This window comes from Glycine max, chromosome 15 (genome assembly GCF_000004515.6).
Source record: "Glycine max cultivar Williams 82 chromosome 15, Glycine_max_v4.0, whole genome shotgun sequence".
NCBI lineage: Eukaryota > Viridiplantae > Streptophyta > Magnoliopsida > Fabales > Fabaceae > Glycine > Glycine max.
The window spans coordinates 51933124-51960283 of NC_038251.2; the positions used below are offsets into that span (position 1 = coordinate 51933124).

The 27160-nt window shown below is 32.7% G+C and overlaps 2 protein-coding genes across 2 annotated transcripts in view; one reads left to right on the top strand and one right to left on the bottom strand.

The window, feature by feature from the left end:
* Nucleotides 1-2954: 2954 nt before the first annotated feature.
* On the bottom strand, nucleotides 2955-3754 carry LOC102668414 (uncharacterized). Its single transcript, XM_006598585.1, has 2 exons — nucleotides 3527-3754; nucleotides 2955-3446 (listed from the first exon to the last, which is right to left on the bottom strand). Exons 1-2 carry the CDS (start codon nucleotides 3752-3754, stop codon nucleotides 2955-2957), a joined length of 720 nt encoding a protein of 239 aa, XP_006598648.1.
* Nucleotides 3755-17865: 14111 nt separating this feature from the next.
* Nucleotides 17866-27160, top strand: part of LOC100811882 (nuclear-pore anchor) — a 36115-nt gene continuing 26820 nt past the window's right edge. Inside the window, exons 1-11 of the mRNA XM_006598165.4 lie at nucleotides 17866-18345; nucleotides 18460-18606; nucleotides 19076-19174; nucleotides 19514-19642; nucleotides 19750-19842; nucleotides 19935-20000; nucleotides 21967-22056; nucleotides 22366-22443; nucleotides 22731-22840; nucleotides 26184-26304; nucleotides 26400-26492. Of these exons, the coding sequence (XP_006598228.1) occupies nucleotides 18040-18345; nucleotides 18460-18606; nucleotides 19076-19174; nucleotides 19514-19642; nucleotides 19750-19842; nucleotides 19935-20000; nucleotides 21967-22056; nucleotides 22366-22443; nucleotides 22731-22840; nucleotides 26184-26304; nucleotides 26400-26492 (1332 nt within the window). The 5' untranslated portion in view covers nucleotides 17866-18039. The remainder of the gene's footprint in view (nucleotides 18346-18459; nucleotides 18607-19075; nucleotides 19175-19513; nucleotides 19643-19749; nucleotides 19843-19934; nucleotides 20001-21966; nucleotides 22057-22365; nucleotides 22444-22730; nucleotides 22841-26183; nucleotides 26305-26399; nucleotides 26493-27160) is intronic.

Below are 27160 nucleotides of genomic sequence, written 5' to 3' on the forward strand. Positions count from 1 at the left end.
GTAGCCTAATTGAAACACAAGCTTTTTTAAATCTCATGATTCGACAGTAACATCCAAACTTTGAACAATTCTCTTCCCCTTTTTACTTGTTTTTTTTTTCTTCTATCAATTTAATGAGAGTATACTCATAAATTTGTTTATTTTTATAATAATTTTTTAACTACATTTAAATTATTTCTAATTAATTGGTAGTGTAAAAATATTTACACTAATAATATATGTAAATCAAGCTCTCTTTTAATAATTTATATTTGGATAGCAAAATTTAGAGGAAAATGAAAAAGAAAAAAGAAAAAAAATGTGTAACAAATCAATGAAATTTAACGACACTAAAACCTAAACATGACAATTGAATTCGAACTTACGAATACTCATGTGATAATGGCCTTCCATCTATTGTAAAATATATTTGAAATAACTGGATCCTGATTAGATCATATCATCCTCATCCTCAAACTCAACTCGCTGTATATTGTATACATTTGTGTTAGGTGTAATTCTTTTTTCTTACAACAACAAAAATACCTTTCTTTTAGTTCCTCATTCATCAAAATAAAAATCATACGTGAAACATTTTCACAAATAAAAGGTAAAGGGAGACAATTATTTATATCGCCTTTTTCTATCCTTATGAATAATGTATGTAAATCCTTTTAGCGAGAAATACAAAATACAAAATACAATAGCAATACATTCAACTAAAAACAGATGTTTAGAGCATAGCAAAACTTGCTGAAATTAGACCAATGTTTTGATTGTAGAGCATTTAGAGCGTACGATGAGAAACAAAATTAGTTTAAATAATTATTTAGAGAAAAACTTGCTTATATAAAACATTTGTTTAAGTAACGTTATAGGAATGTTATTAGAGCATATATGATCTGTCGGAAAGCATTAGATTAACATAATCTAATTAAATGTCAAAGTGAAACAGTAAACAAGTATCAAAGCAATATAATTAAAAACTTCATAGCATAATCAATATCTAAAGATGATAAAATATTAAGGAGATTACCTGATCGATGATGTTATCTCAAGATTCTTGAAGAAGGTACTGCATTATGCAATTGTCATGCCAAGTAACCTCTGTTAGGGCTAGTGTTTAGGTGGGGGAGGGGGATGGACTCATCCAATGGGCCTCTTCGGACTTAGGTTGAGATCCAAAACATTGTTTAATTAGAAATCTAGAATTTAAGATCTTGAATATGTGATTATATTTAAAAAAATCAGAGAAAAACAACTTTTTCTTACAATGACTTATCCCATTTGATACAAATCAGTCAAATATTTAATGTAGCATTTGATATAGATGATTTTAGACTAAAAAAAACATCCAATGCATGCATGATGCATGGTCATAAATGAGTGGGAAAAATGTAGTACATTTTTTCAAAAAGAATTTAATTAAAATACATTGATATAAAGTATATAATTTTTTTAACTAAAAAAGATAAATTGGTATGTAAAAATAAATTGATCCCTAAAATTAATATACTCTCTCGAAGAAAACCACTATAAAATTAATTGTGCGAATTATAATAATCTACTGGAATTAATTACCCCCATAAAGTAAAAATACAAAAAATAATATTATTAAATTTTATAAAATTAAATGAATTAAATATTTATAAGAAAATTTAAAAAAATGATAAAACTAACTTATTGCTAACTCATGAAAAATCATATAATAAACATCAAAGACTAATTTACAAAATTTAAAAGTTTGGCTAAAATAGATATTTTATCATGTAGCTCAAGATGCACTGAGAGCTGAAAAAATTTGTAGCTCTTATAAAAAAATGAGTTGATAAGTTAATTTAAAAAAAAACTTTAATTTAAAAAAAATGTTAACAAAAGATTAATTTAAAGAAAAAAAAACAAGTAAAGGTACACCAATTAACATGATATGACAAACAATCAAGAAAGTGATAAAAAAATTTACAATTTTAAAATTATGAATTTCATTCTTTTCTTTTCTTTTAAGTCTTTGTATTTTACGAATTTTAGGTATTTTATATATATACTTTTTGTTATCCTTTAGAGCTTTGTCAATTTAATGCATAATTTTAACATTTTAATTAAGAAAGAAAGATAAAAACAAATTATGATTTAAACTCTCAATATTAAAACAAAACTTAATTAATTAACCACAAGTAACAAAATTAAATAAAGAATTAAAATAAATCTTGACTAATTTTCAATAACCCAAAACCTTTCTGTAATTTTAAATTTGGTTTAGGTTTTTGTCCATATCAAAGATATAGGGCAACTACAAGTCTACATATGCTTCTTAGTCACAATCTTACGTGATTTAAAATGTGGGACAAAAGGTTAAGAATATGGCATATAGACTCAGTGAGGCTTAATGGTTAGTTTTAGAATATTAAATACTAATTGTATATAGACTTTCTGAATGAATTGGCCAAAAAAACAAAAAACAAAGTCTTTACATGTTATCCTTTTTTATTTTTTTATTTTGCTCTACGTACTTCCAGCCTTTGTCCTATTTATAACTTATTATTCTTTTTCTTGTCCTTTGCTTTCATTGATTCTCATGCAAAAAGTTAGCGAGTCATTGAAACTAATCACTTCCTAGATTTGTTTGGAAACTTAATTAGAGAATTCATTCATTAACATATCTTTTGAATAAGCAGAATTAAAACAGTGAGTAGGTTAGCTAATAGCTAATTCCTAATAGCTGAAAAAAAGTGCAACAAACATTTATAAATTTAACAACAAAAAAATCAATTCAAACTAGCAGAAATAAGTAGCATTACATATAGCTCACCCTACATGTCATAGACAGAGTTCCTAGCCAGCTAGTTAAGTAAAAAAGACAAAAGCACACATAACCTTTTTCTCATCGAAATGAAATCTAGATTAACTAAGAAAATAGGTCTCTAAGGATTAGATAAATTAAATGGTACTGCAATTGATAGGAGCAAAAGAAACTTTTATCTCTCCAAGGTCATACTCCACTCGAAAATTAACCTGTGTCCAATTTCCAAAGATGGAAATTCCTTTGGAGGGTCCACCGCCATGCAAACCAAGTTGTTGTCCAAGGCAATGAACATGTTGTTTGGGTTTAGGACAACATCGGCCCCTGTAAAATGAAGCACAAATTCGGGGAAATTCATGTTGGTTGGATTTCTAACACAGTATTCAAATGGGGTTGGAGCATCTTCTGCAACTTCCACATCAATAGCTTCCTTCACCGAACTTATAAAATCGGTGTAAATTCCTTGTTCAAGATGTGTCAGTATGGGCACCGAATCATTGATTATGTTGCCACTAGTTTGACCAGCACCTTTTTTTGTCCAATTGTGATGCCCTCTAAATTGAGGACATAATATGAAGGGTAAGAAGGGTTTATCATAAGGGGTGTGGACACAACCCCATTTGTTGGTTCCATGGAACCAAATTTCAATTTCCCGGTTGAGGTTGAACTAAAACAATAGGAAAATTTGTGGCCAATTTGGCCACCTAGTTGTGAAGCTAGTGACAATGGGCCAGACCCAAGGTCTACAATGCCATAGGCCTTGGTACTTATCTTAAACCTGAAATTGCTATAAAAGACACACCCAAAAATAGATTTGGGAAATGTGACGCCACTTTGTTCCATACCCGTTGAACCAAAACCAATGGTGTCATAGTTCAATCTCCCAATGATGATTGAATTCTCACCATATTGGTGAAGGTAAATGTATTGTTTTGAGTTCCCACAATCAGTTGGTTTTGGGGGATTAGTGTGCATGGTTATGCCTCACATGACACATCCATGTAGATTGAAGATTGAGTAGGATCAAACAGTGGTGCATCCTGGGTGGTGTGTCTTGGGGGTAACATGTTTTACATGGGATGAATTGTAGCCAAGAGAGATCACTCTCCTATGTCAAAAATTGCAAACCTTTCAACACCCGGGATACCTTAGGAGAATCTCATTAAGTATTTATCATGGTCAGAGATAAGAGTTATGATATTTTCGACTAGTAATGGTGTTAATGATGATGATGATAATGGTGATAGTGATGACAATGGTGATGGTGGTGATGAGATTTGACCAATAAAGTCAACTCTTTTGAATCGAGCCATGTGTCGTATGACAACACTTTTAACTAACTCAGTTTAGGTTATTTCGGAATTGTACAAAGGGGACATGAGAGATTGGCATGGGATGAGATAGATGCTAAAGTCCATTAGGCTTTTACTAGAATCAGCTAAGAACAAACTAGAAAATGATAAGAATAATATATAATAAGGTGAATACAAAAGGATGCATGTTTGTGAAATGGAAAGAAGCAAAGGATAGAGAGTGCGGGAGTGAAAAATGAAATGGATGGTGGAGAACAGCACCTTGAAGTAGCTCTATTTATAGATTTTTTTAGTTGTGTAAATAATTAATGGTTTTTAGTTGAAAGAAAGAAATTTGATTTGTGTAATATTGTAAGTCAAGTGCCACATGTTACGGTGAGTTTTTAATTTTCTCTTGTTCTTGTCTCATTGTGGACGGCGACATGCCGGTAAGATTCTTCAGTTTGGATACTACGTTCTGTAAAAGCAAATTAGCGTACGTGCCCATTTATTTTGTGAGAATTTGAAGCAAAACGTAGTTGGAAATCAAAAAAGCTTAATTAACATCAAAGTAGCCCCATGAAAATTTAATAGCCAATGATTAATTAAAAATCAGTAAGTGGATGTCAAATTAAAGGCTAGCTTCTTATCTTTAAAATGAAAAAGACATTTTCAACATGCTTGCTTTTAAGTATAAACTAAAAGCCAGAAATAGAAACTATGGGGGAAATTAACAATGTGAGATAACCGTATGGAGTTTTGTACATTGAATAGGATACACATATTCGGTGTTCAGTTGGGGGGTCAGATTGGCTGTGAAGACTAGTGGTGGTGAGGTATTGGTATTGGTTCGCATAGGACATCATTTTCAGAAGCAATCAAAACCTTGAATTTGGGAGCTTTAATGCTAAGTTGTTTTTACATATACGTAGGTGCCATTGTATTTTTTTTTTTCAGTTTTGTGGGAATTTTGTTAGATCTGCAGCTAATTTAGTTGGTTGATTAATGTATGTTAAATTGTTGTTAAACTTCTTAGTAATTAAGTTTGATCTTACGAATAAAAAAAAAGTTTCACAGTTGTATTGGGATAGTTAGTAGTATTGGTTTGGGAGATACTGTATTTCAGAAGGTTTTGGGATGTGATGTGAGTTGGAAGGGGTAAGCATTTTTTATGCGGTTGTATTTATTGGGTTGGTTATTTTGGACACACCTTGTGTTCCAACAATGCTTAAATAAAATCTCTTTAACTTTCAACAAAAAAGAGAGGAATAATTTAAGAAATTAAAATTATTCATGGTTCAGTGTAAATAAGCAACTAAGATGCTTAATACAAGCAATTGCTTGGTAGATCTAATTACTTATATTCTTCATTAACAGTTTATAATTTCAATGGCGTTGCAGCACCTGCACAGGCAGAAAGGTGGACACTTTAGCATGCTCTTCAGTGGACATCAGATCTTGGTTGCCAAAATGTGATTTTTGAAATTGACTGCAAGACAATTGTTGATGATCTTCTTCTTCGAGGGGCATATCTAATCTCTATTATTTTAGCAATATATAGACATTTTTTTTAAGTTTCTCAAATTTTAGGGTGAGTTTTTAAGAGGTCTAGTTACTCATGTTGTTCATTTTTATTTTTATTTTGCAGGGATGGATCTAGAAATTGATAAAAGGGGCTAAATTTTTTGCTTCCTTTATAATTATTTAAATATTCATAAAAAATTATTTAATAAATAATGGTGTTTGAAAAATATTTTTTATTTTATTGGAATTTAATTTCATAATTTTTTCTTCCTTTCTTGGAATTTTAAAAATTATTTAAATACCAAATTCTAAAACAGTTGCAATTATTGTTTTGGTTAAAAATTAAAACATTTAAATTCAAAATAATTATAACAATAATTAGAGTTAGAATTAATTATTTTAAAACATAAAGTACATGAATAAGTAAATAAACATTCAATTATTGTATATTTCTTGAAAAAAAGAAATTCTCCCAATAAAGAAAAAGAAAAGAAAAAATAGGTTTCCTCATAAAATTATAATGGCTATCACTATAAGCCAATTTTTAATTTAGTTTAGTTTGGGTAAAATAAAAAAAAGGTGAGACTTTAGTTTAGTCATAAACTTAACAATTTTATGCAATATCTTTCATTTTCTTCTATTATTTGTGCTTTTCTTACTTGAATAGAATTTCTCAAATATTTTCAATATAATTTTTGTTGAAGAATTTGACTGATCAACTATAAAGAATTTTCTCTTCCTAACTTTCATGTTTTCTTCTATAAGACTCAAACCTGTGAGATCGTACCCCAAGAAGATGGAATCCAATCTTATTCGGCCTAGCAACATGTTAATGGTTGATTTCTCATTTTTATTTTATTTTAAAGAAGTCTTTCATAAAATATATTTTTTATTAAATGATTTTTTTACACTTTGCAATTATTATTTTGTTTCTCTAAATAATATAAATTTTCATTGAATTTGTCTAAATATCACGAGTTTCATTTGATCTTCTTAGAAGTTTTCTCTTTCGTTTCCTATTTTGAGAGTTAAATAAAAACTCATGATGTTTCAAGGGATTAAATGAAAAAAAAATAAGCAAAAGAAATCATATAATAAAAAATAGTTAACCTATCATGACCTACTATTAAATCATGACTGACACACGTTATATAATTTCTTTAGCCTGGCTAGTCTAAGAATACCTCATTCTAAATCACAATTAAAATATCAACCAGAAGTGGTTACCAAAAATCTGATAGAGTTTCCCCTAAAAACATGACAAATCCTATATTGAATAATTTGTGAAGAAATATTATATATATATATATATATATATATATATATATATATATATATATATATATATATATATCCAAACCCAACAGTTAGATATCAAGACCACATATCACAACATAGGCCATTGACATACTATCCAACATATCAACTAATAGTGATGTTGGTCATACATGCTAATCTTCAAAGTGTCTCAAAACATCATAATTACACCATAAACATATCTATAAGATAGGATCATTTGCAACTCAAAATAAAGGAATTTTCTCTATATCTATTATTACATTTATTCCTATAGCTGCATTGTACTAGAGTCACACAAAAATACTCTATATCAAATACAATGGAGGCCTACCAAAAAAGATAAACAAATTCCTGGGTAAGTCAACTACTCAACTACCTGTGTATCTCAGAAAATAAAATAAAAGAAGGGAGTAAGTTACAAAACGAAGACTTAGTGAGCGCATAACGGACAAGAAGGAGAGCACAACATAGCATGAGTTTTTACATCCAAAAAGAATTTAAATGACATTAAATAAAAACAAAATAAATACAACTCATTTTTAGAAAATATTGTATACTCATTTGAAAACTTTTAGAACTACGTATAAAGTTGTATTCAAGAATAATAACTTTATAAGAACTTTCATTCTATTATGTGCACATAGACCATATTATCTCTTCATTGGGGCGAACGATAATTATATAACTACGACATTTAGCACGTAAGCTGTTTTATCTCTTTGTTGCAGTGAACATATAACACTCCATTTTTCGTAAAATATATTAAAAATAATTTTATTTAATAATAAATAATTTTAGAAAAATAATGAAGTTTTTATAATTAAATAAATAAGGAGAAATAATTTTATTAATAAAAATAATAGTTTTAAGGTAAATAAAATAAATATATGTCCTTAAAAAATATTTTATTTATTCATTTGATAGAAAGTAAAATAGAGTTTCTTTTTATAAAATGATAAAATGAAGAAAAATAGAGTAAATAATAGGCCTGAGTATCCTACTTATAAATAAAGACATATTAGGTCAGTATACGTCTCTACACTTCTTCTTCCTTTCAATTTCGCTTTCCTTCATTCCTCTCCCAAAACCCTCTCTTTTTATGCATACATTCAAACTTGTCTCAGTAAAACAATAATTTTGGACTCGTTAACCTTTGGATCATCGTGAAATTTGAACACCATGTTTGAAACATATTTCAAAACATACCCATGACTGAGTTGTCGAAATAATGTCTATGGTGAGGGGAATGTCCCTCACACATAGCTCTTTGTTTTTCCCGCACACACCCAAATCTATCACAGTAAAACTACAATCTCAGACTCGTTAACCGTTGAATCATCGTGAAATTTGGACACTAGGTTTGAAATGCATTTCCTCTCATCTCCACCGTTGGGATCTTCAAAGTAATGTCTGTGGAGGGAGAAATTCTCATCGCACGCAAATAGTAAACTAGAGGCTCCAATCCTTTCTCCTTCTATCTACACTTGGAAACCCTAATATGGCAAACAGATATCACTGTCGGACTACAAATGTGAGCCCTCTTAGAGGTAAGGGATGAGTTTATAGCAATTGGGTTTAGAATGAACATGTGTAAGGATCTTTAGGGAATCAACTTATGATTTATTTTGGGGTGTTTATTATATTGTAATTCTTCATGTATGATTATAATTACGAGATTGTTATATTGGGATCATGAAATTGTAATTGAAATTGTGTGTAAGTGATAAATTGAATATGTGATCAATTGTGAGATAACATGTTGCTTTGAAATCATAAGATTGTTATTGAGATTGAGTATAAATGCAAAGTTAAACATGTGTTAATTTGTGAGATACACGTAAACATGTGATGGTGGATTGTAACATTATGAGATATTAAATTGTAGACATGAGATATGGTTGTGAATAAGTATGGTTAATACTTAATGTGACAATACTTGTATTGTGATCTGTGAATTATACAATAATCTGACTAGTGTTTACCTTGAGAAAAATGTTTATGCGCAGAGTGTTAAAGGGAAAGTGTAGGGTTCCAAGTTAGGAAAAACATAGACATTTATTAATTGGTTCAATTAAGTAAGTATGATGTGGTTATCTTGGATATGCCTATGTTGATGACTTTTTTTCTATTTTGGAATCAAAGTCTACATGCTTTGGAGCTTCCATGTGGTCCAATTTCACCAACTTTAATGGATATTGCTTTAATTAATAGTCTCAAACCTTTAGGAAAAACTTATGCTCTAGGTTTGTTTGAGGATCAAATCGAAAGAAATGAAGTCAATATTGATTGGAGTGCTAAGTCTTACAATGAATTTATTGGAAATAATGCTAAAAAGATTGGAGAATTGTATAATGAAGAACACATTGCTTTTCTAATGTATTAGGCTTCTTCACTTTTACTTTGTACTTGATCTTCAAATTCCAATGTACTGCTATAAATTAGCATAAGCCCTTCATTTTCGAGAAGAAATTTGTCTTAGTAAATTTCTATTGGCTCCAATTTTCAAAGTGATGGACGAGGCTGTTGAAATCATGGATGCTTTTGGGAAGATGAAGCATATAGTTGGTCCTTTATGGCTTATTCAACTTTGGTTAAATGCAATTTTAGCCAATCGTATAACTCTCAAAAGAGATATCCCAAATGACATCGAACTCAACATAGAAGGAGCTCAATTTACTTTCTTGACACCTAGTAAGGAATTTTGTACTTATGAATGTTACAAGAAGTACATGAAGGCCTTTCTTTAATTTGAGCACTTCAATAGTGATTTAGCTTTGTCTCAAATTTCAATTGCCTGGACCATCATGGCTAAAACAAAGATTTCCATGTGAGACTCTTAGTCAACAATCAGAGCTAATCGAAATTTGGAGTGTTTTCCTCACATGGGACGTATTTTTTGTTGGCATTACTCCAAAGGATATTTGATTCTGTCCTTACCAACCTCTAATTTTTGCAAGGCAATTTAGACTTTGTCAATTGCCCTCTATGCCAATATATTGAAAGAAAGCATTTTCTTACCAGATTCAATGGGACAAAAGTCTTATTCATGCAGTCATCAAAAAAGGAACTCCTAGAGTGAAACTTCAATTCCAACCATCCTCTTCTGAGAATTGTTTCTTAATCAACAAAGATTTCTATTAATGGTGGAAAAAATATTATTCTCAAAGATATTTTTCTATTTTTTTTTCTTGCTTAGAGAAATTAATCAATTATTGTGGTTCTATGGAGGATACTAGCAAAAGAAGCGCAGGTAAACAGGAGCTTGCTCTTGAAATTAAAAAAATTGAAAAAAAAAATTATCGGATTTGTTATCATCCAACTCACCCTATAGCTGCCTTTCAAGAAGCCATTTTTGCACTTAGGAAAAAGATAGAGAAAAATATATCAAATGGTAGAGTAATAATTCTAAAGGAAATACCAAATTTTCTAGATTTTGTCCAAAAAAACCCTTCCCATTTTTCCAAAAGCTTGTTTTGAAGTAAAGATCTTTGAAATCCTTCCTGGGTTCAAGAACTGCTTCCTTTTTCTGCTATTTATAGACTTGAAAATGCTCCCTTTTCTCAAAGATTTACTTTTGCCAAAATTTACCTTGGTGACTATAAAAAATACCCTAAACAATCATTCCTAAGGAATGATTGGATTGTGAAATGATAACATTAAATGGTAAATTTCTTTTATCAAATATTTATTTCTTATGAATCCTAACTTTAAATTTTGAATGTGTTTCATTTATTTTCATTGATTCCCCATCAAGAAGAAACAAAGAATTGGGAAGTGATGACGAGATAGAAACTTCCAAAAAGACTTTTCGCAAGAGGAAAACACCTTTATCTATTAGTACTGGAAACAAGGTATTTCAAAATTTTATTTTCCTTGTTTGTCGTCCTTGATGACTTGCATGATGATATGCCAAGGGAAACACCTTTTTTATTATTCATCTTTTAACTGGCTTTCTAGTCTTAAATAACCAAGGGAAACTATGACTTGCATGATGATATGCCATTCAATTCCTCTTTTAAATTGACTTATTCAATGAAGCCAAAGCAAAAGGTATTTTACCTTAAAGTTTCTTTTATTTAATTATTGAATATTTCTATATAAATTTATAAGTATTGTAATAAAATATATCTTTATTTTCCAAAAAATTTAAACATACTATTCTGTAGGAAACTTTAGGAAATATTTACTCTACCTATTCTAAATCTAGAAAACTAATTGAGACACACCTTTCGAATGACATATTGAGAGATAAGTCTTGGTTATCTTGTTGGGAATAAATTTGTATGCTCATGATCCAAGTCATCATGTAATCAATTCTAATTTTAATGATAAATATTATTTTATTTTCATTGTCATATTTCACTATTTGATTAAATGGTCCATTTGATAATGTAATTGATTAAAATTAAAGACTTGTTATTATAATAGAGATTATGATAATGAGAAACAAGTTTATTCTAATTTTAATCTAAACCGTTCTTGATCATAGGATTATTATAAATAGGATATTAATAATGCAGATAGATTAATATATATGTGATAATATTTATTGGATAAATATTAATAGATCTCATTTATTAATTTGCATATATAGATGAGTCACATGTTGATCTGATCATTGAATTGACTCAATTGAAATTTTCTAATGGTTAAAATTTATCATAAACTGTCAATAGAAAATTTTCAAGAAGAGGTATAATAGCTTTCTTTGACTTGAAATTGTCATAGTAATTAACAGGTTATTTGTTGTATTTTGATTTCGGACACCTAATGATTTAGAGCACTTGTTGAATGAATATTGGATATGATTAAATACCTGTAGAATTAATGATTAATCAAGAAGGAATCCATCAACTCTTGGTAATGAGTTTGAGCTCTATGAATAAAATTATATCCTGACCAGGAAAATTAAATGAAAGAAGAAGAGTTTCTTAAGTCATTATGAGTTAACTCAAAAGGGTTTGACAATAATATCATACTCTAGAGTTAACGTAGAACTGTAAAGATGGAAGAAATCATTACACTACTCTTCTAATGGTTCTTGAAAGTAAAATGCTACTTCATGTTATCCGGACGTTAAGGAGTGTTACTAGACGCCTACCTTGATTAGTATATTAATTTGATTAATATATTACCGGCTTAGTATTGAACCTACGGGATCACACACAAACGAGTGTTCTAATCTCTGTTAAAGAAATTATTTTAATATTTGATGATTAATTAAATTAGAGAATTTAATATGATCAAATGATTAATTGATTTCAAAAAGGTGAAATATTATTATATTTTTGCTAGCACTGAAAATATAAATAATATGAAAGATTTGGTGAAAGAAGAGAAACAAACATGTATGATTTTGTATTTGGAATTTGGGTTGAAAAGGCGGCTAGATACAAGTTTGACTTGGTCAATTGTCATTTCAATTTTAATTGCTAAATGGTTAGCAATAAAAGGTAACAAGAAATAATATAGCTTAAGAAAGGATACTATCAATAATGATTTTGATTTGATCAGAAATTTGGTATCCTTAGCATGCTATAAATAGAGCCTTAGGTTGCACGTTGAAAAAATCTCAATATCACTTCTCCATTCTTTTTTTTTCCCACTGGTCAAAGTTGTTGACGAATAGAGGTCAGTCTCGGTGTGGATACACGTAGAGTCCTCATACTATTGAAGAATTTTTATGCTTCAAGAGTTCATCAACAGGTACACTATTTAATATGTCATCTGTTTATAATATAATTTAAATACAAAATAGATCATTTTATTCTGCAATGTGTGTTTTTGAACACCTTTTCTCCTACATATCTTGCTTACAGGATGTAAATGTGGTAGATCTTTCTTCTTTGCAAGGCCATTCCTATCCGACAGATGATAAGATATTTTTACTTGAATATTTATAGATCCTTATTCCAACACATTTCGATATTGATTCTAATTTTTGTCTTACAATAGGATGAAGAAACTCATGACACTCATGTTGTTAGCTCTAATGCTAAAAGTGTCAACAAGGACAAGAATGGTAAGTATCATAGTCATCTTAATCAATTTTGCTCCTTAAAATCTTTCTATATTTCTAACTTTTTTGTCTTTAGCTTTAGATTCAAAACTTCCCATCTTGACACCAGAAGCAAGAGAAGCAACTGAAAAGAATGATGCAAAGAACAAGGACAAAGTTTAAAGACGAAGTGAATCATCTTCATCTAAACAACCATCTCAAGAAGAACCTTTTTTTTTAAAGAGAACTTCATGGAGATTGAGTCTAACACCAATAATCCTTCTAGTGCACTCATCAAATAAGAAAAACAATGTGAAGTTGCTCACCATGAAGGGGAATTACCACTTGCGGATACTCTTACAGTAATCATCGTTGAACCTCCTATTAATGATATTTCTCAATCTTTTGATAATCAACACCATTATATCCTTCGATCAGAAAAATGTATAAAATATCCTTCAAAGTTTTTCTATACTAATTTCGATTTTGTTTATAAAATAGTCTTTATCTTCATCGGGTATCGAAAAAACTGTTGCTACTACTCAAGAAAATTTGTCTATCGGGATACTATTGGCCACTTTAATTGTTCTACAATAATTTGCCATATCCCTAAGTTTACTTATTGATTTTGTCCATGATAATCCAAATCCTATTGATGTTTACTGTTTTGCCTTCATTGATGTCTGGTCCTCAAATTTGATGTCATGAAAAGCTTCAAAAGTGATTCTCAATAAACCTTTCACACATTTTGATGATGTTGTGAAATGTTTTAGGAAACTATCTTTTGACAAGAATATGGAAAACTTTTTAGCTAATCGTGACTACAAAGAAAAACTTCGACAAACAGTAAATGAAGCCTTCAAATTCAATGACTTAGTGGTTGATGAGCTTCATAAAGAAATGGAGCCATTCCTCAACATTTTCAACAATGTTTTCAAGGCTCACCAACTTTGTAGCCAACATGCTTATAATATTATTGAAATTGAGTCTTCAATAGAGCAAGGTAGGACTAAACTCATTCAAGCTCAAGAAGGATTTTAGAAGGCGAAAGAAAACATTATGTTGATACAGGGTCCTATTGAACACGTTGAGAAATTTGAACAAGATTTGGTCAAGAAAGAATAAGAGTTTTTGGCGAAGCTTAAACCAATCCAAGACGAACTCAGAGGTGTTCGAGAAAAATTGGCTGAGCTTCAAAAGAACAAAGAAACCAACAAATATAATAAGGATTTCCTTTATTCTTCTGCTTGTCAAATTGTACAAGAATTAAAGGGTTCGCTTAAGAAGAGAAGGCAAGTTGAACATACAAAAAAGGAATCTATGAAAGCATTATCGAAATGGATCGAAACCTTCAATGAGATGAGAATGAATCATTATGTTAAATCTGCAAAGTCCTTATCATCCTTAGAATCTTAGAAGATTTTTTAATTGTTTATTTGGGATCATTTCTTTATGTAACTTTCCATCTGAACACTTTCACTTTTAATTTCTAAGTTATGGAAATTTTTATTTTAGTTACAATTGGTTTATAATTTTTTAAATACTTTCCATTTATTGAACCAATATAACTACCAGTATTCACTTCGTGAATCGTATAAGCATGTCCTGAAAAAACCTTTTCAATAACATATGGAAAATCCCAAATTGGTGACCATTTACCATATACCTTAGATATTTTATCCATAGGTAATATCACTTTCCAAACTAAGTCTCTAATTCAAAAAGATTCTTTTAACCTTTTTAGTATAATGCTTAGCCACTTTTTCTTTTTGATGAATAATATTTTCTAAAGTAATTAACCTCTCTTCATCTAACAAATTCAATTCCTCATACATCATATTTAAATAATATTGGATAGGGATTTCATTATGTCTTTGTAATAAAATTGAATTCAAATTAATTTTGATGGACAAAGAGTTTCATGTCCATATACTAATTATAGTACTTGTGTGTATTTAATCGCATTGATTATATGTTTTTAATTATTGGTTTTTGTGCTATATATATATATATTTATAATTATTATAAATAATTTGTTTAGTCTAGTTTGATAGAGATGTGAAAACTGCTTAAATAAAAACTTCATTTGTAACAAAATTGTGTCGTACACTAAGTGGTAATGTAATTTGGCTCTGTATGAGAGTGATCTCTATGTGTGAGGTTCACTCTGGTTACATGTAATCCTAAGGAGATTAACACAGTAGTCAAGGCGGTTAGGATAAAATTTACTAGTTTTGGTATAAAGCGAGAATACTCATTTTTGGCAAAATTCTACTCTATCCTTTTTAAGTAAAAATTTCAAAAGTAAAACTTACCCTAAAAGGACATGGCTGGTCATGTTGGAAATGGTCTAATCTCTAGTCAATTTTGTGTCAGTTAGTCATTCCAAATTACACTTAACGGAGAGATAAAATTTCCACATCCAATTTTCTTTTGGTCCATAGCCATAACCTTATCTTAGAATTGTTTTTAAAAGCCAAAACTTGACCATTTTCTCCCATTTAGCTCGGCACATATTGAGAGAAAAGAAGACTTATTTTGCTTCTTCTTCCAAGAGTTTACAAGTGTTCTTGAGCTTGGTAAGCTATTTCATCCTTCTTGCCCTAGCCTTGTTCTTCCTTTTTCATATTTCCTTCTTGCTCATGCGTTGAGTTGCCTTTGAAGCATTGAAACTTGAGTCACAAAGAGTGTTAATCTTGGGTTAAGCTTGGACATTTCGAGTTAGCTTCTTGAAAGGTAAGGGATGTCTCTCTAACTCTTGAACCTTATGTTTGTTGTTAAACTTCCTTGAACATTGTTGTCTTGAAATTTTTGTGCTTGCTGTCCTGTTCTGGATCTGCATGTTGAGCTATTTTCCCTGAGTTTCTTATGCCAAAAATGAGTTCTTTGAGTGTTAAAACATAGGGTTAGCCTTAAATTTCACTTAAATCAGAGTTTTCTAACAAAAATTATGAATAAAATAAGTTTTAGAACATTTATTAGATAAAATTTGTTATGAAAATAATCTAGAAGTGAGAGTCGTATGAATTGGTTTTATTAAAGTTTTGACATAAAAAATGAGTTTATTAGGTGTGAATTTGTAGGGTACCATATAAGGTTTGTGAAAAAATCGATTCTCAAAGTACCGAGAGAACTGAGAATAAGTTAGGAGCAAAACTTTATAAAATTGAGCGACAAATTTAGATAGTAGACACTGTAACATTGGAAATAATGCATCTAGATAAAGTTACCTTAAAATTATTTATTTTTTGAACTGTTGATTTAATTGTTATATGATTGCTGAGATAAACTACAAATGCTAATGACTGATGCATACAATGAAATTGTGATGATTTTTTGCTAATACATTTTTTGAAAGGCCTGTTTATTATTATTGTTGTTGTTGTTATTGTTGAATGATAAGACAATAGAGTGTGAACTCCGACAATTATATTTGTGGCATGCAAATTTATATTTTGTTATGTATATATATGTATGTTGCCATTTTTTTGTACGCGTTGTGGTTTGGGTTTGGGGGCATTCGACCCTCGACAAATTGTTTTCTATAACTTCCAGATGATTGTATTTAAGCCATTATGTTGTTTGTGGATACATGTTCTTCTGATTACTTAAGAGATTGAGATTGATTTCTTGAGAGTAATACGTATGTTTGATCCTCGCCTCGATTTCTTATTGTGTGAATGTTTGATTATGTTTGTCGTACGCAACATGAGGGCTACACACATGACGCAATAACAAGAGCGAGAAGACCAAAGTAAGAGTAAGGAACCAAAGATTCTGTGCCATTTATGAATGGTGAGGTTGCATTGAGAAAAAGGATGATGGACATAGATACATTGGGGAGTAGTAGGCAAAGAGGTTCACAGAACTTAGAGGAATTAGCGAGTGGTGACTACACGATATTTGGTGCACTCATTTGACATAGGAAAGTTCACATGCCTCACTTTGCTATTCCAGACTAGCTTTGAGACTATATTTTTCAAGTTGAGAGTTGGGGATTGATGTACATTGTATCTGTTTGAGGTGATCACTCCCGACTGTCATCCACATAAAAAAGTATGACCATCATGACCTAGGAGGCTTGGTGGCAGTGGTTGGGCCCTATTGTGAAATGAGCGAAATAGTTATGTGCTTAGGATATGAGAGTGTTGCTTGCTTAGACAATCACATGCAGTGGTTAAGTAGATAGTATTTTATGGTGTTTGCTTGTTGTTTGTGGCGTTTGAGGAGTGAAAGACTCACCCCATAACCAACAACTTTTTAAGACCAGGTCATGTAGCATCTGCAGAGGATGTTCACGTGGATTAGTAGACACTGCTATAGTTATAGGGTGGAGGAAGAGGTGCACTTCCATACGCACTTTGGTTACATTTGACTCCACTTTTTATTGTTAGATGAGCCACAAATACCACCAATCACCGTAGAGGTCCATGCTACGTATCACGTTCCTTGTGACTGACGACAATCATGTACCGCGAGCAAAATTAGTAGGTTAAGGACACTTATGATCTTTAACTCAAGAAAAAAAATTATGATAATTTTTTTAATATTTTTAATGCATATATTATTTATTCTTTTTCATTAAAATCTCTAAAGATAAAAAATAGTTTTATATTTCAAAACATATATAATTAATTTAAATTTTAAGATAGTTTCAGTTAACATCATAATTATTCATACATATTTGATAATTTTTTTTAAAAATCAACATTTTATAATTGGTATAACTTTTAAAGTTTTTATTATAAAATTCTGCAAACTTATTTTTATAATAATTTGTGATTGAATTTTTTTTACATCACATCTATATTTTGGTACATATTTGTGATTGAATTTGAATGCATATACTGTATTATTTATTCATTTTCTAATATAAATCTGAATTTTTTTCATAAAAAATACTATATATATATATATATGTATATATATATATATATATAAAATCCCCCATGCCTGAAGCCGTAAAACATCCTACGAATCCACAAACAAAACTATCGATTTTCACTTCTCTCTATTATTTTACGTTTATTCTTCAAATTTCTCTCTTCCTTCCTTCGTTCCCTCTTTTCCATTTCCCTTTTACTCTCTCTTTCTTCCTTTTTTCTTTCACTATCCCTTTCGAACTCTCTCCTATTAGGGCACACGCGATGCCTCTCTTCCTCTCCGACGAGGAGTTCGCGCGGTGCTCCGGCGACGGCGCCGCCGTGGCCGCGAAGGCCGACGCCTTCATCCGCGGCCTCCTCCACGAGCTCGACACCGTCCGCGCCAAGGCCGACGCAGCCGACATTAACGCCGAGCAGAACTGCTCCCTCATCGAGCAGAAGTACCTCTCCCTCACCGCCGAGTTCTCCAAACTCGAGTCGAACGTCGCCGAACTTCAATCCTCTCTCGATCAGCGCCTCCGCGAAATCGCCGAGGTGCAATCGCAGAACCATCGAATCCAATTGCAATTGGTACGAATCGTTTAAACGAAACGTTTCTCTCATTTGCTCGATGATATTGTTATTATCATTGGTGTTGTTGCTTTGCTGGTTGTGATTTTTGAATTTTTTGGTTTTTGTTGTTAGGTCGAGAAAGATAGGGAGATAGAGCGGTTGAGGACGGAGGTTGCGGAGTTGCACAAGTCGAAGAGGCAGTTGCTTGAGTTGAACGAGCAGAAGGATTTGGAGCTAAGTGAGAAGAATGCAACCATGAAGAGTTATCTTGATAAGATTGTGAGTTTCTCTGCCTTTTGGTTTTTGGTGTTAGCAAGGTTTTAAAAAACAGTCCACCGTTTGCGGTGGCAATGTCAAGGTTTTTGGAGTGTCTGCCACCACAGTTGTGGCCATATTGGCCACGCAGTTGTTTGCAATTTCCCACTATCAAGGAACACGGCAACGGCTCTTGCAACTGCCATGGTTTTAAATTGTGGTCTGCAACCGCAATTGTGGCAGCAATGTAAAGGTTTTTCATACTCAACTGCGACTGCAATTGTGGCTGATGGCTGCATTTTCCCGTGATGTTAAGGATTGCAAATTTGCAATGAAACTGCAACTACAACCCCAATTTGAAACCATGGCGACTGCAATTTAAATTCTTGGTTGTTGGTTTGGTTGCTTAGTTGATGTGTTTTGTTGTAACGGTGTTGATATGTTTTGTTGTGTTAATGTAATACTCTTGTATGTTTCAATGGTGTTGTTGAAGGTTCGTTTAAGTGAAAATGCTGCTCATAAGGAGGCGCGGTTGAGTGAAGTTGAGGCAGAAATGGCACGGTGCCGGGCTGCTTGCACTCGCTTTGAACAGGTCTTTTCTTTATGGTTTGCTTTTATGTAACTTCTTTCCTTCAATTTTCCTTTTTGTTTTTATGCCTGAGCAGATTACTAGTGGTACTGGATTCCTTCACTGACTGACTGTTTTAAATGACTCATTTATGAATGGATCATAGTTGGGGCATATTATATATTATATAACGTAAATGGCTTGGACATTTTCAAGTGGGCTGGTCTGATTTGCTGTTTTCTGAAATGGCAAAATGTGTCTGAACATTTATTGCTCTTATTGTGGACTAGACTTTTTCTTGCTTTATCTGGAGTGAAAACTTGAATGTTCCTTTCACGGTAACCGGATAATTTGCGTGAGCAGGAGAAGGAGATTGTTGAGAGGCAGAATTCTTGGCTCAACGAGGAGTTGAATGCTAAAGTTAACATTGTTTTTGAGCTGCGCAGAAAGCACACAGAATATGAAGCTGATATGACTTCCAAGCTTGCAGATGTAAGCTAGTTTAATATTGTAATTGAAAATGACTTTCTCATTTTGAATTATAATTTGTTTTATTCTCTTTGCTTTAATGATATTCGAGCTGTTGCCAATGCTTTCAGATGCAGAGACAGTTTGGTGAAAGCTCTAAATCTCTACAGTGGAATAAGGATAGAGTGAGGGAACTTGAAATGAAGCTTAAATCTGTGCAGGAGGTTGAACATGGAACATTATCTTGAAATGTGATGCTTGAATTTCTTTTAACTTGAACCTTGCCTGATTGATATTTTTTTTAATGCCTTTTCAGGAATTAATTTCTGCTAAAGATGTTGCTGCAGCCAACGAAGAACAATTATCTGCTGAACTCTCCACTGTGAGTGTTATGACAACCTTTGGCATGCATGATCCCTCATCCCAAAAAAAAAATCTATATGTGCTTTTTAGACTAGCTGCTTCATGATTTGTTCTGCCATTAACTATTTGGCTTTGCAAACATTAAGATTAACATGAACAGTAAAGGCAATGCTGGTCTCCTTGCCCATCTCCACCTGTCCTTGAAACCTAGACATTGGCACACCTGTCACGATCACAGAATAAGTAGCATTTGAGGTATTCATCAATCCCACCTCCCTTCTTAAGATTCAGAAAATGGTGAAAGGGTTTTGAGAATGAAAAAAAATAGAGATTGTATTATTGAACTGATGGGATACAACAGATATTTATATGAAGAGCTACAGAGGGTTCAGTTGTAATGGAACACTAATAGTCCTATACAGTACAATTGCGCTCTGAATAATACCCTGTGAAAAATACTGTAACATGCCCCCCCCCCCCCAGCTGGAGGTGGCTGAGCAAGGGTCTGAAGAACTGACACCTGCAGCTTGTCTCTTAACATTTGAAATTGAGTGGGAGCGAGAGCCTTTGGTCAAAAGGTCAGCACACTGGTATTCTGAGGGAATGTGCAGTGCCTTCAAGCTCCTGAACTATTCGTTTTCGAGATCACAAAGAGATGAGGTTGGGGGCCTCGGGAGTTGAGGCCAAAAAAAAAGCAGGACCCTCATGTTGACCTCCTGTTATCAGGATTAGAAGCCCAATCTGCATCAAAATATGCATTGAGCTGTACAGGAATTGCTGATGATGCTGGTTGGCATGTAGGCCATGATTCATAAATACCCTTTTGATAATGCAATATGCATTTGACTTCTGTTCAGTGAGACTCCAAAGGTGCTGACATAAATTGACACACTTTGGTGACAGAGAATGAAAGCTCAGAAGGAGTAATAGTAGCATACTGCAATGATCCAATAATTGTTCTGTTCAATGAGTAGTCTGCCCTTACAACTTTAAGCTTCCAACCATGGGGGAGGAAATGCACTTGTCTTCTGCCATGTTAGCCTTCTCTAATGTATTTGGACTGAGTTAGGAGTAAAGACCCATCAGCAAAGTGCTCTACTTCAATCTTAAGGAAATAGTCCAATTCTTTAAAAAGTTGCTTTGCAGCTTATTATTGAGGGACTGAATGAGTCTTGGAGAATAGAATTGTTTAATAGGGAATTGAATGAACATCTCGTAACAAAATTATTGGCTATTTTTTTTGGGCATTATATTTTAAGGATGCCAAAGAGTCTATAGTCTATAGTATATTTTGATAGCAAAATAAATTGAGACAAGAGGGATGGAGTACAACTATGGTGAGGACAATAGATCCTTTAATACTAAGAAATCTATGTAGGGGAGACAGGATAGTGCTCGAAAAAACTTGGAATGTAACAATGCTGTCCATTACATGAGCATATGAGATAGTAATACCCTTGAAGAAGCAGTGACGGGCAGAAGAGACCGAAAGAGAAGTGAAAAAGTATTAGAGTAGTTTTTCTCTGTACTTTACTTTTACTATCTGTACAACACTAGTCTTGTAGGAGTAGGACTTTATATTTTGCCAGCTGTAATCTCTAACTAACAGGTAGTCAGAGCCTGCTAGTTTGTTTTGCGTTTAGGCTCAAACTGATCTATTATATATACTTTACGTAGTTGAATAACAATTTTTCATTGAACACCAACAGTTCTCTTAACTATTCTCTGAAATCTATTACCTATTATCGTATACAGAGCAGGTTTTGAACCCTAGATCTCTTTTATGGCTTCCACTCGCGATTCTTCTTCTCCTCCTTCCCCAATAACTCTTTCCCAATTCATTTTTGTGGGAACAGATGCATATCCTTTGTATAGTGTTGTCTTGACACTTTATGAACAATGATGTATTTTCTCAAGATAATAAGCAAAATTTTTTGATTTGTCTTTTATTATGTATATTGAATTTGAATATGTCCCATTTTTAGGTTAATAAGCTTAATGAGCTATATAAAGAGAGTTCCGAGGAATGGTCAAAAAAAGCTGCAGACCTAGAGGGCGTGATAAAAGCAATGGAGGTGAATTTAGTCTGCTATTGCTCTATTTTGGTTGGATATGGAATTAGTCAAATTATAAACTAGAATGCTTGATTTTTTATTTTCTATTTTGGTTGTGTCTAAACAGTCACACCAAAAGCTAGGATGACACCAGCTGTGGTTCTGTAATCGTTGTAGCTTTATAGTAGGCTAGTAATCTCCTATCAGTCTGTACTCAGCCTGATATGAGGATTTACTAGCTTTACTTACATACTCTTGTATCTATAGTACCTCTGGTACTTTTTCATATATCAATATATATTATTTTTGCTGACCAAAAAAAAAAAACAGTCACACCAAAAGCAAGTTGAAGATGATTATAAAGAGAAACTTGAGAAGGAATTATCTGCCAGAAAACAGGTTGAAAAGGTATGATATTCTTCCTAAGTTGTGTGTTAGGCTTCAGTGTTTGTTGGGTTTCCCCTCTTATATGAACCCTAATTATTTTGGAAGAAATAATAATTAACTTGCTACATAAAAAATTAGTATCAGTTTGTAACCTGCAAAATGTTTTAGGTTACTTTAGGTAATGCTTGAAGTTGATGAATACTTGCATGACATTGGGTTGCCGGTGCGCTCATATTATTTGAGGGCAGATTTCTACTCAATATATTATGTGCTTGAATGTACTAATAGCCATACCTTATGCCTTGTAGGAGGCCACTGATTTAAAAGAAAGGCTTGAGAAGTGTGAAGCTGAAATTGAGACAAGGAAGAAGACTGATGGAGTGAATAATCTTCCCCTTAGCAGTTTTGCTACTGAATCGTATGTCTTTCATTGCATTTTTTGCTCTTTTGAATTATTTGATTTTACTCATTTTCCCATGTTCAACTTGTGTCCTTCTCATGGCATAAGCTGTTGAAAATGTCAAGCCCCAGAAATGCAGCATTGTTTTATGGCTAAATGTCTTCTATACTTCTTAAAATCTAGTACCTTGGTTGAGGAAAAATGCTGAAATATGTAAAAATCTGCTTCTTCCACTTTGGAAGATGTTGCAGCTACCTGAGATTTAAGTTATTCGGGCATGGAGGTATTATGATGTGGTGCTGTATCATTGTCATGGTATCCACTAATGACAACATTGAGCAATGAGCATGATCAGACATTTGTTTGTACTTTGTAGTGTTGGAATGTGATTGGGCTGAGGTGTTGGAGTTGGATGACAGAGTCAAAATCATATTAGTTTCTTAATTGTTGCATCTTTTGTTGTATCCTCATTAGGAAGGGTATTCTTTTTATTTTAGGGGGTGATGAATAGAAATTACTAAATTGTAAATGTTTGCATTAAACTGAAATCACTTTATTATATATTTTTTTATTGAGAACTAGCATTTTAACCCTTGCAAATGCACAACCTAAATATTTTTATATACATTCATTTAATTATATAAATTGAAATCACTTTATTATATTCTTTCAATGAATTAATGAGGGAAGAGAGAATATAAAAAAATGAGTTAATTGAATTTGAGAGAGTGGGAAGAGTGATACCAAAGTGAGTACTCAAGTTTATAATATAGGAGCATATTATGCTTACAGTTAGGGATAAAGAAGACAGAGAAATGACTATCAATAGTAAATTGAAAATATGATGGTTAGATGTAACATGTTACAATACCTTAACCTGGTAGTTCTATTTATACTATCAACTGTTAAGTAGTCTACTGGTACAAGCGAGGATTTTTAACAATAATACTGATAACCCTAATATTTTAACAGTTACCCTGAAGCCAAAACACAACCATTTACTAGTAGCAACTAGCAAATCCATATCCATATACTAAAACAAAGAACCCCAGATTTCAACACAGCATAGCACCTAGTACTTTCCCTGAAATACTAATCTTTGCAATGTTCTTGTCATGATAACTAATTATATCTCTGACATCCATGTCGCTCCTAGCTTGTCCTTATCACACATCCCAAATAAATGCGACAATTTTTGAAGTTTTTGATCTTTCTCCTGATCAGTATCCAAAGTATTCATTCAAACCTCAAAATCATTAATTGCCTCATGAAACTATAACATATTTCAACCCACTGAAAAATATGCCCTATATGTTAGCATAGCACAAATCATCTTAAATGTGACCGAAACATTGACACCATGATAACTCAGTCCTTGAATCACAATGAAATCCCCTGGCCAAACAACCAAAAGGAAGAAAAGTAACTGCAACCCATTTTAATTAGAAGCTATCACTAGGGAGGGTCAGGGAAGATAAACTCAGATAAATAGTTGCCAAATTGGTGTCCTTGCAAAGGAATTTTTTGTGGGGGGGAGATCAAGAGCATAAGAAAATCCCTTGGGTGAAGTGGGATGTGATTTGTCTCCCCAAGGATGATGGGGGCCTCGGGATTAAGGATCTTTCTAAATTCAATGCAGCTTTGTTGGGTAGATGGATCTGGGCCTTATCCTCTAATCAGAATCAGCTGTGGGCCAGAATCTTAATATCCAATTATGGAGGATGGTCAGATCTCAGCAATGGTAGAGACAAAGCCTGACATTCCCAGTGGTGGAGGGACCTCAGAAAGCTAAATCAGCAGCCTGAGTTTAGCTCTATCCAACCTCAGATGGTTTGGAAGGTTGGGTTGGGGATAAAATTAAATTCTGGAAAGATAAATGGCTGGGGGATGACTGTAATCTTGAACAGCAGTATAATCAGTTGTTTATGATTAGTGGACAGCAGAATAATAACATCTCTACGATGGGAAGCTTTTCCCAGGGTAATTGGAGATGGGACTTGAAGTGGAGGAGGAATTTATTTGACCATGAACAAGATGTAGCAGTGGCTTTTATGGAAGCAATTAATGCTATCCAAATTCAGAGTCATCTGCAGGATACCATGGTGTGGAAAGCTGATCCCTGTGGTGTGTATTCCACTAAGTCAGCTTATAGAATATTGATGACTTGTAATAGACATGTGTCAGAGGCAAATATTTTCAAGACAATTTGGAAATTGAAAATCCCCCCAAGGGCTGCGGTTTTCTCTTGGAGACTTATTAAAGATAGACTACCTACTAGACATAACCTCCTTAGAAGAAACGTGTCCATTCAGGAAAATGAATGTCCTCTCTGTGGGTATGAGCAAGAGGAGGCTGATCACCTGTTTTTCAACTGCAAAATGACTAGAGGTCTATGGTGGGAATCCATGAGGTGGAACCAGATTGTAGGACCACTTTCAGTTTCTCCAGCATCTCACTTTGTCCAATTCTGTGATGGTTTTGGTGCAGGGAGAAATCATACCAGATGGTGTGGATGGTGGATTGCATTAACTAGTTCCATATGGAAGCATAGGAATCTATTGATTTTCCAGGGCAATCAGTTTGAACCATCCAAAGTGATGGATGATGCTTTATTCCTAGCATGGTCATGGTTAAAAGTTAGAGAGAAAAATTTCAATACTCCTTTTAACCATTGGTCTTCCAATCTTGTGGAGTACTTTGGTTAATCTGGGTCGGGTATCTTTATCTTATGTGGTGGGGTCCTCGTTGGGTTTTCCTTTGTTTTTGGAGGGTGACACTGTAGGTGTCTTGTACTTGTGTATATCTCACCAGTACCTCTGGTACTGCTGTGTTTTTTATTAATAATATATATTTTTTGCCTTCCAAAAAAAAAAAACTTAACCATCCAAACCCAGCATAAACAAAAGGAAAGGAAGCAATTTATGACTACCCTCTGTCTAAACAGAGCAGAGAGCAGGAGGAAAAGAAAAGCTATCTGAGAAGAGAAGAGGAGGAAGAGAAACGTTTGAAAAGAATGTCAGTGGCTTCAAAAGAAACCACTGGACAGAATAGAAATCACACAACAGCTGGCTGAAACACAAGAAATTGGGATGACTACTAGGCTTGCAATGCCCAAGTCCACTAATACAATGACGCTAATGATTGTAATATGTGATCAGTTTTAATTCTCAATTGATGAATGTTATCTTGCAGGCAGTAGTCAGATGATTGCAGTTTTTATTTATGACATTTTTGTGTGAAATCAGCATATGTTATTGAATTTCCTTCTAACCTTTTTCATGTATTACCTAATCCAAGATAACATAAAGGCCATTGTATGTTCCTATAATTTTTCTCTTAGTAATTTGTTTTGTTCTTGAAGGTGGATGGAATCAATTGAAGCCGATAGCATGGTTGAGGAAAATAGCTTGCTAGTCCCAAGAATTCCTGTTGGAGTTTCTGGAACTGCATTGGCTGCTTCACTTCTGCGAGATGGGTGGAGTGTGAGTTATTAAAGTTTTACTTTTAATACTGGCCCCATTTTTTTATTTGATTTACACAATTAGATCTTCTTACCATGTATGTCTATTTGTTGAAGTTGGCCAAAATGTATGCAAAATACCAAGAGGTGGTTGATGCATTGAGGCACGAACAATTGGGAAGGAAGGAGTCAGAAGCAGTACTGCAACGGGTATGATTGACCTGGTGCCTCTTTTTTATGTATAACCTCAAAAGATTAATATGAAAAATTATTTCTTTAATGTTTTGTCTTGTCTATCTGGTACTAATTTGTAAAATGGAAAACAAAAAGAATTATCAAGGAATGGGTGGCTGTAATTATATGGATTATTATCCATTATATCATTTGTATGCAAGCATGCAACAAGATCCATTTTGTCTCCCAAAAAGGTCCAATTTGATGAAAAGAATTTGCATGAAATGGCCATTTGATGTATTTATCCATGGAGGATCAAACTAATGAGTAATGATACTTTTATTTTTGGAGGACCTAGTAATGGTGTCAACTCTTACTTGTATTTCTTTTGCTTTGGTTGGCTAAAAATGGTTGACGAATGTTTGTGACACACCTACCAGAGTATAATTTACTTGTCTGTTTTTTTCCTTTTGGCGTATATCTGCTTTGGTTTGGAGATGAATCGATTTACTACAACTCTACAACTGTGTTCTGGTATGCTTGAGTTCAAAGGTTATGTTTTATGAATGGCAAACTATGTTCATTTTTAATACGAAGTTTTTTTTCGGGGATTTGTTTATACCATTTTTTGTCTCTAACTATAATATTTTCGATTTCCATTTCCATAACAGTATAATTTAACAATACACACCCATGTTTTTGTG

Bases quoted from the DNA above. Each gene is read 5' to 3' on its own strand.
- LOC102668414 (XM_006598585.1), bottom strand. From the start codon at position 3,754: ATGCACACTAATCCCCCAAAACCAACTGATTGTGGGAACTCAAAACAA. The intron at 3,447-3,526 runs GTAGACCTTGGG...CTATTGTTTTAG, and splicing joins GTACCAAGGCCTATGGCATT to TTCAACCTCAACCGGGAAAT.